Source organism: Ammospiza caudacuta, chromosome 4, assembly GCF_027887145.1.
Source record: "Ammospiza caudacuta isolate bAmmCau1 chromosome 4, bAmmCau1.pri, whole genome shotgun sequence".
In the NCBI taxonomy this organism is placed as follows: domain Eukaryota; kingdom Metazoa; phylum Chordata; class Aves; order Passeriformes; family Passerellidae; genus Ammospiza; species Ammospiza caudacuta.
In genome coordinates, this window is record NC_080596.1 from 60,252,902 (window position 1) to 60,266,129 (window position 13,228).

The following is a 13,228-nucleotide window of genomic DNA, read 5'->3' on the forward strand; positions in this document are numbered from 1 at the left end:
ATGGAGCAGAGCAGCAGGTGCTGTCACACCATCTTTAGGGATTAACGCAGTGCTCTTGAAGCACTGGTCAGTATCAAAAAGCTGAAGAGGTTCTTGATCACAGTGAGATCTAAAGGAAACACAGCTTTAGCAAACCTGAGAATGAGTAAGCAGAGACAGAAGCAGGTGTTAAAGAGATTCTTCCACTCTAAACATAGCAGATGTGGTGATGGAAGGCAAAGAGAAGAAGTTAAAAGAGAAGGAAGGAGAAAGAACAACATAAGAACAAAAGCCAAGGACCAGCGATGTGTTTTAGTGGCAATGAGAAACAGCTCATCAGATCAGAGAACAGTGCAGAGACCAGGGGCTGGCAATGGGGCCAGAAGGGAAGACTACATGGTGTCAGCTACAGCAGAAGAATTTCTATTTAACACCAATTATTGAAGTACAGATGTCCTTCTTGGTATTTTATTTTATTTTATTTCATTTCATTTTATTTTGTTTTCATCTAGCACAAGAGCATTCACAATGCTGAACCAGTAATTTTCATGCAGTTTCTGATGATTAATAACACATTAACCCGAGGTGATTCATTGAATCTGAGGTGACCTTTAGAACAGCAGTGGAAGTGTGACAATTGTTTAAAAACTTAAAGCGGCCATGTTCTTGCTTTCTGAACAAGGTGCAAACACTGTGGATGTAATTAGGTGTTTTCCTTAAGTTCTGTCTGTATCTGCCTGGCATGAGATTTACATTCTAATTTTACATCCAAAACCTGGAGATATACTATAGAGACAGAACCCAAATGATTTTGAGGGAAATCTGACAAAAAGGCACACTTGCTTTAAATGTCATTGGCATAGCTTTAATGATGATGTGAGCTCCTATAACATGGCTGAAGTTGCACCTTCAGAGGTGCTTGTGGAAAACAAACAAAGTGTGAAGCATTCATTTTAGGGACAGGTTCAAGTCCAGCTTCAGAGACTGTGATCTTCACACAAAGCACCAAAAATGTGTTAGGCAGATTCTCTTTATGTGGCAAAATTTTAAAGCTTTTTATTCCCTCCCACTACAGCTATTTTTAGCTGAACTCCTTGTCCCCATTCTGGTTAGACTCATCTAGCCAGATTAGGATTAAATGGAGCACAGCAGTGGTCCCACAGGAGTGTTAACCCCCTCATTAATGAGGCCTAGAATTACAATTAAAAGCTCTTGTTGCTTTCTAGAATTAAATAAAAGCAGAAGATAATATTTTTAAAATTTTGCCTTACACTTCCTTCATTCATAGCTTTTCAAAACCATTGCACAACGTCAGCAGAATGAGCATTACCCCCTTGTCAACCAGCTGGGAGCTCAGAGAAAGCCTTTGGGACTGCACTGGGATTCTGAGCCCTGAAACATTGTGATGAAACAGAGCTCCCTGCACCAGCCCAACCAACCCTGCTGTTCAACATCCTGTCAGTCATCACAAAAAATATGTCATAAGCAAAGGAGAAAGTCACACCTGAGCAGTAAACAGCCACCTCAGGCTTTTGTGGTGCTACTGGCAGCCCATTTGCCAGCATCTGGCTGGCAATCCTTCACTGTACAGCACTTGCTCTGACTAATACAAATCACTTGTACACAAAGGCAGCAGAAAAAAGCCCACAGCAACTAATTCATCAAACCTTAAAGAAAAATTAAGAGAGGAAAATGTAGATCTGAATGTCAAAGTACCATTCCATTGTTAGCCTATGTGCAGAAATAGAGACCAACAACTGCTCTCTTCTTGGCAAATCTGAATGTGACCAGAGAGCTGATCTCCCCTTCTGTCCAATTGGCCTGGTAAACTGAGAGGCAACAATTGATTTTTATGAAAAAAATCTTCAGAAAAGCCATGACACCACAGTCAAAGAACCACAACAGGTTTGACAACTCTTCTCTCAATGCTCCATAATTTTGTCTCAAGGTGGAAAGCCATATCAGCATGACAGTAAATTGTTTCTGTGCATTTGAACAGCTTGGTTCTGACTGGTAACTAACTAAAGTAAGATAGACAATGCCTGATTGGCAGAGTTTTCCCATTTTTATCACTCCAGGAATGCTACACGAGGCATACACGAGTGTCCACAACAATATGAGGGCTAAGAGAACTATAACAGATAGCCAGATTTGTAAATCCTTGGGATACCAGATGACTTATGCATTACATTACAATAAATTGCCTCTGAAACTGTGGCATGCTGCTTTGGGGAAGGAACACTTCGGTGTCCTCCCAGGAACAGAACTTTTGTTATTCTCAATTGCTCTAATTAGTGCTCTTCAGAGCCCTGTGGCTATAGCTATTAGCTTTCCAACACAGCGACAACATTCTCCAGGCAACAAGATGGTTACAAAATACACCCTTCAAACTAGTTAGCAAAAGGCTATGGGAGCTCAAAAGTACTCTTTATAATCAGAGCAAGATGTATGATTCTGTATTTTCAGCCTAGGGAGAAACCAGGCAGAATGCAAGTGTTACACATTCACTCTTGGGAGAGTTTTCTTAAAATGTTTACAGTAAAAATGATAAATTCTGAATGCACAGATTAACTATTTTAGTACTGCTGTAATTAAAAGCAAATAAGGTTGTCTCCCTACACACACATCCCAACCTGCATTTCAGGATTAAAAGTTTCTGAATTCAAGTACTGATTTCAACTTTATTGTCCTCTGTCTGAAATGAACCCATGGATTATCTGATTCTCAGTCTTGATAACCCTTACAGAAGAAGAACTGCTATTATTTAATACACAAGGATCAGTCCCTTAATTTGCCAGTAGGCATCTTCCCAGAGCAGACTATGGAAGATTCTGGCTGTGTGGTGTGATCTGTGATCTTTTCTAAAGGGCAGAGGTACTAATGTTTGTCTTCACTGCTGTATGGTTCAGTAACAGGCTTACAGCTACATTATTATTTTTTAATTTGATTTAGGTATTTCCTGGTTACTGGCCTGAAAGGTCACTGCTGGAATATTTACAGAGATATTTTTGGTGGTCTCCTCCCCACCCCAAGCTTGCTCCTACCACAGCTCAATATTTGGTTCTGGCTGGGATAGAACATTTGATTGGAGAAGATACAATAGCCTTTTTCCTTTACCCTCAAAACATTAATAAGAAAGTTCATATCTGAAACACAAATGTAATGACATTCTGTTTGCTGCCTGAATAGCAACAAACTACATCCTAGCATCAGGACTCTGAACAAGGTTTGGGGTTTTTTTCTTTTAGAGAAATAGAAATGCCTTAATTTTTCATTTAAGTTTTCAAGCACAGATCTTACACTTGTGGCATTTTCCATCTTGAAGTATTATGGGTTTTTACTGCAAGTGCAATATTAATAAAAAGAGACATTCAGTTGATATTCTGAATTTTCAAAATATCATAGAAATTTCTTTGTACTCACTACACAACTTTCTTGTAAAGTCCTGAAAGATTACTGTCCTTAATTGTAGTTGTGGAAATGTAGAAATGAGGTTAAGTAACTGCCCAAAATCACAAAGTTAATCACTAGAGGAAGTGGGAATGCTATCCTATTTTATTTTATCATTAGGCTCAGAGAAATTAGAGGTTAAAATCACTTTCAAACCACAAGTTGAAAAGTGGCAGCTAATTCACAGAATCACAGACTATTCTGAGTTGGAAGGGACCCACAAGAATCATTGAGTCCATCTCTTAAGTGAATGGCCTATGCAGGGATGATGGTTGACTGTTTAGAATTCAGAATAAGCATTATTTATCTTCAATTCATATTCAAACCCAGTATTTATGTGAAGAAGTAAAGACTGCTTGATAGGGAGAAGACTGGATGAGAAAAAACTGTGCTTGTTCCTGAACACTATGACAGCCAACCAGGCCCAGCAACAGATGCTGAATATTCAGGAGCTGAGTATAAAAACACTGAACTCCAGAGCTGACTCTGCAATAAACCCAGAACAGCCTGCAATAGCCTGAGTCAAAACAAGACATGAAAAAGTCTTGAGTGGGACAGTACTTACAGCCAACAGCAGCCAGGATGCAAACAAGCTCCAGTAAACTTGCATGTTCTTCTTCTGAAGCTGCAGATGTTGTTTGGTCTTGACCCATCAGCATCTAAGCCAGCTGCAGGTTTTTCATGGCAGCTGGGAAATTTGCATGACTCACAACAAAATGCATTTTCACTGTCCCTTACCTTGAAAGGTTACTTGCTGAAGGGCAGTGAAATGTCATTTGGGGTAAATGGCTTCTCATACAAGCAGGGTATTGTTCCAGACATATAAAGTCTAATATATATCCTCAGATGTTGAGATATGTTGGCAGTGGGTTCTTCTCAATCTTTTATTATCAATTCTGTGATTTTGTGATCAATCACTAATCAAGCACGACTTCCAAAGATGGTGGGCAGCAAAGAAATGGAGACAAGCTGAAACAGGAATCGACATCCAAAGATGTGGGGGAAAACAACCCATAAGAAATATGATACAGACAGACTCCTTGTCTAGGTTTTGCAAGGAAGAATCTTTTCAGGAAGCATTTTAAAAATATTGGATCTTTAAAAAGATCCAATTGCCTTCTTGGTCTCATTTCTTCATGGTTTTCGGTAGACATCATCCTTTATAGCTTTGTTTTCTCCTTGTTCTCTATGATTCTTTCTCATCATTATCTTAACAAATTTCCTCAATTATTTCTTTCAGTATTTCTGAGGATAAAGCTTGAAATTTGTGACTCATCAACTTTCTGGAAAGCAGATACTGACCACCACTCCATGTGGACAGGACATGGCACACAACCTTCCTCTTTGCTGTGTTATGGGAATGTACCAGTGTCACATCACAGAACAGCCACAGACAAAATAAGGCTCAGTGGGATCTAAACTTGCTGTGGTATGAGGCCACTGACCTGCTCCATTTATCCTGCTTTCTGCACAGGCTGTGGCACAGCCCAAGCCAGGTAAAGCAATCTGCTGAATAAAGGCCTTGCTGGAACTTGGTGTGCTCTGGCAAAGCTCCACTGTACCAAACAAGGTCCCACGGGATCCTCATGCAGCGAGCCAAAAATGTCTTGTACACCTTTTCTTTCAGTATGCAGTTTAATTTTTCACTTAAGTATAACAACTACTAAACTTCCATTACAGAATTTGCATCTTTATCCTTCAGATTTCATTAGTAGAGTGCACAAACGTGTGCAGAAATCAGGCTAACAGCTGGCTTTCAGGCATCTGTGCATAACCCAGCACTGAGCCTCACGGCTGCACAATAAATACGTGACCCGGGTTTATTTCCCCCTGCCCTTTAACAAGATATTGACAAAGCAGCAGAGGAACTGCCCGAGTTCAGCTATCCCAGCACCACGGGCAGGGCGCCCTCAGCCTCCAGTGACACAGGACACTTGCACAAACAGCTTGCACAAGCAGGTGGCCCAATCTGGAACTAGTGGATTAGCAACATTATCCCACTTAATGAAAGCTCGAGATTTCATTAAATGAAATTATTGTCCAGAACGAGTATACACAGCAGTTAGAGCGTGTATGGATCGAAACCGCTCTGTGGAGATTTGCAAATTACTGACGGGTGCTACAAGGTGTTATTTGTAAAGGGCTTATCCAGCACTTAAAATGAACTAAAATCTTCAAACTTTTCCAGTCACAGCTGGAATGGGGGGATCACGCGAGCGTACGGACAGGACAGCGACCTCCCCCTCCCACCCCTCAGACAAAATGGCGGCCGGCCCGCGCCCCGCCCGCGGCCCCGCCCTCCGCGCGTCACGGTGGGCCGAGGCGCGCGCGCCCCTCTGGGCGCTCCGCCGCGCCCCGGAATAGCCGCATGTTCGGCCCGGGGCGGTGCGTCCGCCCTGCTGATTGGCTCTCGGCCGCGTCACTCCCGGCCCGCCCGCTCGCTGATTGGCGGGGGGCGGGGGGCGGGCCGAGGCGGCCGGAGGGCAGGAAGGCGCCATGGCGGCCGTGGCCCAGTGCGTGCGGGGAGCGGTGCGCCCGCGCCTCCCGCTACTGAGCGTCGCACTGAGGTGAGGGGGCCGCGCCGCGCCGCTCGCCCGACACCGGGCACTCGGGCCGGGGCCGCGCTCGCCGCCGCACCGGGAGGAGAGCGAGGCGCGGGCCCGCCGCGCTGGGCTCCCAAGCCCTGAAGAACCCTATCCGACAGCCGGGCCGGGCTGGGCCGGGGCCGCCCCCATCCCCCGCCGCTCTTCGGTGCTCTCCATTGCTCTTCTCCGGGAGAGCGGGCCCGGCTCGGCCCGGCACTGCGGGGAGACCGGAGGCTCCAGGCCCGGAGCGTCCATGCGGCGGGCGGGGATAGAACCCTTGTGCGAGCGCGGCGCTGGTCCCGCAGCCTCGTCCTTGGGTGGCTCGGCTCGCTCAGCCTTGAGAACACCGCGGGGCATGGGGAGCCATTGTGTGTGCGGGCGGGCCCGGGCTCCCCGCTGCTTGCCGGGGACAGGCGGCACGGGGTGCCGGTACACTGAGGGGACAGGAGGCACTGAGGGGACAGGCGGCACGGGGGTGCCGGTACACTGAGGGGACAGGCGGCACGGGGTGCCGGTACACTGAGGGGACAGGAGGCACTGAGGGGACAGGCGGCACGGGGGTGCCGGTACACTGAGGGGACAGGCGGCACGGGGTGCCGGTACACTGAGGGGACAGGAGGCACTGAGGGGACAGGAGGCACGGGGGTGCCGGTGCACTGAGGGGACAGGAGGCACTGAGGGGACAGGCGGCACGGGATGCCGGTACACTGAGGGGACAGGAGGCACTGAGGGGACAGGCGGCACGGGGGTGCCGGTGCACAGCGGGGACAGGAGGCACTGAGGGGACACGAGGCACGGGGGTGCCGCTGCTCTGAGGGGACAGGCGGCACGGGGGTGCCTCTCCAGCGGCCAGGCCCGGCTCTGCGCCTGGCTTTTCTGGGAGGCTCTTGCCGGCGATTGCATCACGGAATTTGTTTCTTCATAGAGCGCAGGGCTGAAAACGCGCACTCCCCTTTGAAGCTCTGTGAAGTTCTGTGACTATAAACTGAGTGTAGTGGACACTTACAAGCTGATATCTTGCCACAGTTACTTACTGCTACAATTTAAATGGCCGGAGGTCTGCTGCTTTTGGCAGCGGGTTCTGCACGCAGTATTCACAAGCTTAGAATTGTATGAATTCGTGCTTTGATGTGGGAATTTTGTGGATGTTATGTGTCAAAGTGTCTTTTATATCTAGAAAATGCTGATATCTTACAAAATAGGCACCAGAATAATAATTTCCATCTTTTTGCCTTAGAACATCGCCACGACTGCTTTGTGCAGCAACACAACAGAAAAATACTGGCCAGAACTTGGAAGAAGACCAGAGTCAGAGCCAAAATGAGCAGAAGGTGGAACCCAGCTCTGTTGAAAAACTGCTAGCTGAAGAAAAGGCCAAACTGGAAGAACAGCTAAGAGAAGTTACTGTAAGTGCCCCTGGGTTATTAGGTTGCACATGTTGCAAGCTGTGTGCCCAAGAGCCTGCACAGTGGGAGCTCAGTGCACAGTCTGGATGTGGTTATGTGACTTCTGTTCAGTTGTGTAAAATCCACAATTTAATAATTTCTTTAAACTTAAGAGTACATGTCCTACAAGATCTGGGATGCATCCCTGGTTGAAAATTAATATCTTGGATAATTTCTTTTCAGTTTCTGGATGGAATTGGACCTTTTCCAGCCAGAAAACTGGTTACTGATTTTCACATACGTTTTGCTCAGTGGAGAAGCAATTTCTGTGAGCCATGGAAGGGTGTGAATGTGTCTCTGGTGTGTGCATTTCTGTGTGTTGACAGTAGACTTCATGGAAACAGCTGCTGGCTTTCCAAAGGTCAGAGTTAATAGTGCTTAGCTTTTGTACAATAGTGTACTTAGGCCATTGTTAGGAAGTTTCAAATCTTTTCTGTTGGAGAGCCCTTCAGACTCGAGGCTGAAGTGTCACATCCCTTCTGTGTTGCCTCGTGTATCTTGCATTCTCTCCTGTGCACAACTGCAGCAGCTGAAGGATGCCCTGGGAGGTGGGAGGTGGCATTAAGCTAAAATATTAATGAATGCTTTATATGAAATGTCTTTCTGACATTTGAGACTTCAAGAGGTAGCCCAGAATCTTCTGTAGAACCAGCACCTGTGGATCATACTTTGATTGAGTTTGCTTTCTGTTGCCCTTCCCAAAGCTCTACAGGAAAAATTGGAGATGTCATTTAATGCCTTAGTTTGCTGTTGGTTGCTTAATAGAGCTCTTCAGGCAGCTTGTTGAGTATTTTTATTCTGTTTTGAGATTCTTCACTGGCATTCAAAGCTCAGGCATATTCAGGGTTAGTTGGTAAAGCACTCAGTGTGAATTTTTATTTTATTAATTTTATTGTATTTCACATCATAGTGCAGCTCCTGGTAAATGCCCATATTTCTAGGAATACACCAAAACTTGACCTAAACAAGAGAGGAGTTAGGCTTCAGTTTGTAAAGGCTGAGAAAACTGAAGGCACTCTCTGGTGTTTATGGAGAGGGAAGAGATGGTTTGAAAGTCATGCCTGGGATGAATCTGATTTGCTGTAGTGTCACTGCACCTCATGACTGATGAAGGATTTCTGGGAGCCCACAGCAGAAAAAGCAGAATTACTGGGTTCATAGAACTTTATATCTCTGTAGAGAGAAAATTTTTTCCAGCTAATCTGTTGACAAATGCTAAGAGTTTGGAAAACCATCTGATTTCCTTTCCCTCATTTCTGTCCTTCTGAAGTGAAGCAAACTTTTGTCTTGCTAGGAGGGATGGGGTGATAATTGGCATGTTCGTTCAGATTCCCCTAAATGGTGGATTGAGGGTATGAAGCTGTTTAAAATGCTGTTTTATACTGACTATGCTGGATTGTTGTCAGCTGCCTGACTAGGAGGAATAACTCCTGTTACTGTTTTTTCTTCTTTAGGAGAAGTACAAGCGTGCCTTGGCAGATGCAGAAAACGTGAGGCAAAGGAGCCAGAAACTGGTGGAGGAGGCAAAGTTATACGGTCAGTGGTGTTCACTCAGTGAGAGCCAGGAAATGCAAAACCTGGAACAATGAAACTGACTGGCTTATTATTGTATTGACAAGTTCTGCTTCCCAGTGATTCTCACTACTTGCTTAAATAATGTGTTTGAGACAGAGGGGTCTGAACAGTTTCCTCAGTTTGCATCAGAATTGTGACCATCTCCCCAGCCAAGGGCAAGACTTCAACTGATGAAGTCAACAGCTGACACTTTCTCTAAATTTAGTATCTGGTTTCCTACAATGTGTATTGCATTTGTAGATTTTTTTTTAGTAAGTTTTGCAGCCTGAAGTTTGCCTTTTCATGTACTTTGATCTCAGATCTCACCAAGAACATAGAATATTGGTTTGGGTTTCTGGTTTTTGGTGTTTTTTTTTGTTTTTGGTTTTTTTGGGTTTTTTTTTTGTTCTGTTTTTTTGGGGGGGGAGGGGGATGTTAGGTTGTTTGGGGGCTTTTTTGTGGGGTTGGTTGGTTTTTGGGGGGTGTTTTGGGGTTGGTTGAGGTTTTTTGTTTTGCTTTTTTGGTTGGTTGGGGGTTTTTATATTTTGTTTGAGGGTTTTTGTTGTTTTCTGTTCTGATCCTTTTTTGATTTTGGGTTATTTTTCTGGGGTTTTTTTTAGCCTTTTACAGTCTGTTGAAGATGATAGCTTTCAAATAGAAGTAATACCTCCGAATGAATGGATTCTTTTCAGTGGTAGAAATGTACAATCACTGGCTGTGAAGGAGTGCTAGAACCACATCTTCCTTTAAGAGCCAAACTAGTAGCATCTGATTTAGCTTTCTGACATTCCCAGCACAAATCTGTAAAACAGAAGTTGTGTGCAAATGCTGCAGCAGCAGAGTGCTGTTTTATCCTGGTGTTTGAAAAATGAGTTCTCTTTTTCACCACACAGCATACACAGCTGTAGTTGAATTCTCAGTACTCAAGTTCTCATTTCTGAACAAGGGTCTCCAGTTAATGTGTACTGTAAGAAAAGTACACAGTACTCCTGCATTCCTTTTCATGGATGTCTGAGTGCTTCATCCTGAGGCTGATTTGCAATAAGCATTGTTTGACTAATGTTCTACTTACTGCAGAGTACTTGGAGTCATGTCTCAGCTTAGAGGTGCTACAATATAAATTAATTTATTTTGAAAACTAGATTACATAGAATCTGTAGGTTTTACTGCTTATGCATGACTGCTTGTTCTGTTGAAAAAGGAGAAAGTAATTTCTGAGACTTGCATAAATTGGGAGTTGCAGTCACTGATATTTGCAAACATAATGTATGCAATAAAAAACCAAACCAAACCATCTTTTGAAGAGTTTGGTTATTTGGTTTGATCCAGATAACTAGACAGCTGATTTGTCTATATTTGGTACAGTTCAGCCCCAATCACAGCTCTAGTTTCTAGTTTGAAACCATGACAGTTTTTTTTTTTTTTTTCCTGATTTTTGGAACTACTTGGACATTGTTAGTCACTGTTCTATAAAGAGCTTGAGTCTCTACAGAGTTGAGCAGTTTTTAGAGAGACCCTTTCCTGACAACTAGCTGATCCCACAGATCTTGTAAGGTGCTTCTACAGCTGTGGGGGTTTTTGTTTAAACCAGAGATGTGGCCTCTGGTAATGGTCATATCACTTCTTGGTAAGGAAAAAGCCCCATCCAGAATGTGATCTAGAATTAAAAAGGCTGGATCCAGCTTAAAAAAGAACCAAATCAAAACCCAAACTGAAACCCAGTGCTGTTTGTCCTTTGCTTACCTCTTTGTAGGAATGTGTTAATTTATTGAAATGTTTTAATTTTTTCTTGATTGCTGATGCCTTAAGTGAAAATAGTCCAGATTCTCTTAGTGTGAGCCACAGAACAGCCTCAGGACAAGGACTGGGATTAATTTGGAAATTGCTCAGTATTTGCAAGGCACAGCTGCTGATTCTGTAAAAGAGGTTTGTAGAGGGAGGGAGAGGTGCAAGTTCTCTTCATTCAAGGAAGAATCCTTGTTCATCTCTTGAAATGCTCATGAGTCTGATTACATGCTTATCTTCTGCAAATCTTTTTATGACATCAGATTAAAAGGTAGAAAGGTAGGAATAGGGCAACATAATGCTTTGGAGTTAGGTGATGAGAGAGACATGAGGAAACTACTTGAAGCCAACTGAAGGTTTTGGTAACTTTGGTAAGAATTCTGTTATTGTTAGGTTTGAGTTAAAATCACTTTTTTTTTGTTTTCCGTGGAAGTAGAGGAGATGGTGTGGATTTCAAGGTATCTCTAATAGTAATTTATTTAATCATCCAAAACTGGAAAGGATATTTTACCCCAAATGATTACAGTATCTCATATATTCTTAAAAGTCTGAGTGCAGATTATTGTTGTAGCTTTTGGGGTTGTGAGGTTGGGGGATTTGAACTCTTGTTTCCCTCAGTGGACTAATCCCATTCTCTCCTCCTTTATACATTTTCAGGGATCCAGAGCTTCTGTAAGGACTTACTAGAAGTTGCAGACATTTTGGAGAAAGCAACAGAAAGCGTTCCAAAAGAAGAAATCAAAGATGAAAACCCTCACTTGAAGAGCTTGTACGAAGGTCTTGTCATGACCGAAATGCAGATCCAGAAGGTGTTCAAAAAGCACGGCCTGCTCAGACTGAACCCTGTGGGGGCCAAGTTCGACCCGTACGAGCACGAGGCGCTGTTCCACACGGCGGCCGAGGGCCGGGAGCCCGGCACCGTCGCGCTGGTCTCCAAGGTCGGCTACAAGCTGCACGGCCGCACGCTGCGGCCCGCCCTCGTGGGCGTGGTCAAGGACGCGTAGCGGCTCCGCCTGGGGCGCTCCGGTGCCTACCACTATTAAACAGCTGCATGGTTTCTCTCACACCGTGCTTCCCTCGTTCCTCTGCTCCCTGAGAGGGTTACATGAGTTGGTTGAGGTTTCCCAGTGAAAATGAAGTAACCGATGAAATTCTCCTGCTTAGTGGCCTTCGACATCACTGTTCCATGAGCTCTTCTTCAGTGTGAAGAAAGCCATTAAGCCCTCTAATGCTTTAGATTAGATAATGTTTTATACAACTATTGCTCCTGAGATGGTGAATTAAATTGAAAAGAATGAAACGCTCACAAGAGTGGTGCAATTTCGAGTTTATCACTGTGTGTAGATTGAAAATGCAGATAGTGGTTCCGACAGTTCCTTTGGTTTCGTAGAATCTCACCTTGCAGAAGTGGGTGATGTAGTACAAATAACCTGCCTTCTGCAAGCACCCATCAGCTTTTACACACCGATGTGACAAATGCCCTGTTTTGTCTATTAAAAAATAATCTCTCAACAACTGAAACTGAAACCTGTGTGAATTCTGAACTGTAAATAAATGGCAATGGAGATTAGATATCTTTTGTAATTGCTCAACCTTTTTGTCCTGTACTAACATTGAATCAGGAAAACCATCTAATACTTGTATGGCATTGAAGAACCAATAGAATTTATCATATCTCTGGATTTTTAATTTAATGTTGTATAAATTGGTTTAAATAATTTTTATAGTCTTGTAACTTCCAGCTTTGCAATCAGTTTGTTATGCAAACTGTAGTTACAATCCTGATGGGAGCCAGAACACCCAAAGAAGTAAATTGCTGACAGTTTGGTATATGATTTCTTTCAGACTTATATAAATCATTGCATGTAAGTGGCTCAAACCAAAGTGTGAACTTAGTTTCATTTGCTTTATTTCTTACATTTACTCAGCTTGGATATTGGGTTGCACCAGAACTTTTCTCCATGCAACTCTTGCCATGTCTGACTCCACCTGCTGCTCCCAATGCTGCAGAATCAGCACAAAACACAGCACCTGATTACCTGAACAACATTTGTCTGGTCACCTGGGTAGGTGTGGGTGGAACCTGGCAAATTACACAACTGACAAAGGACCTGCACTCTTGGATTCTGAAAGCCCACACTGTTAACACACAGGACAGGATCTTCAAACTTAGGGAAGTTGAAGTTATTAGGTCCTGTAAAAAGTAAGTACTTCTGAGGTTTTGTTACCATGTTTCTGGTTATTGTGGATTAAGGAGCTTCTTACCCTAAAGTATTGATTATATTTTTTGTGATTCAGATAGAGAGTTGCCGAGAGCTTATTGAACACTGGACCTACTCATAGTGAGAAGTGATTACTCATTCCTTAAGCCATTCTTCCCAGAGCTGGTTTCCTTCATGGGAATTAAGCAGTTAACCAGGAACAGCCTAA

General features: G+C 43.8%; 1 protein-coding gene across 1 annotated transcript; it reads left to right on the plus strand.

Annotated features, from left to right (window-relative positions):
- The first annotated feature begins 5,792 nt into the window (after positions 1 to 5,792).
- GRPEL1 (GrpE like 1, mitochondrial) lies at positions 5,793 to 12,370 on the plus strand. The gene is made up of 4 exons (XM_058803615.1): positions 5,793 to 5,996; positions 7,252 to 7,420; positions 8,914 to 8,995; positions 11,456 to 12,370. The coding sequence occupies exons 1-4, from the start codon at positions 5,926 to 5,928 to the stop codon at positions 11,800 to 11,802; spliced, it is 669 nt and encodes a 222-aa protein (XP_058659598.1). The 5' UTR covers positions 5,793 to 5,925; the 3' UTR covers positions 11,803 to 12,370.
- Positions 12,371 to 13,228: the final 858 nt, after the last annotated feature.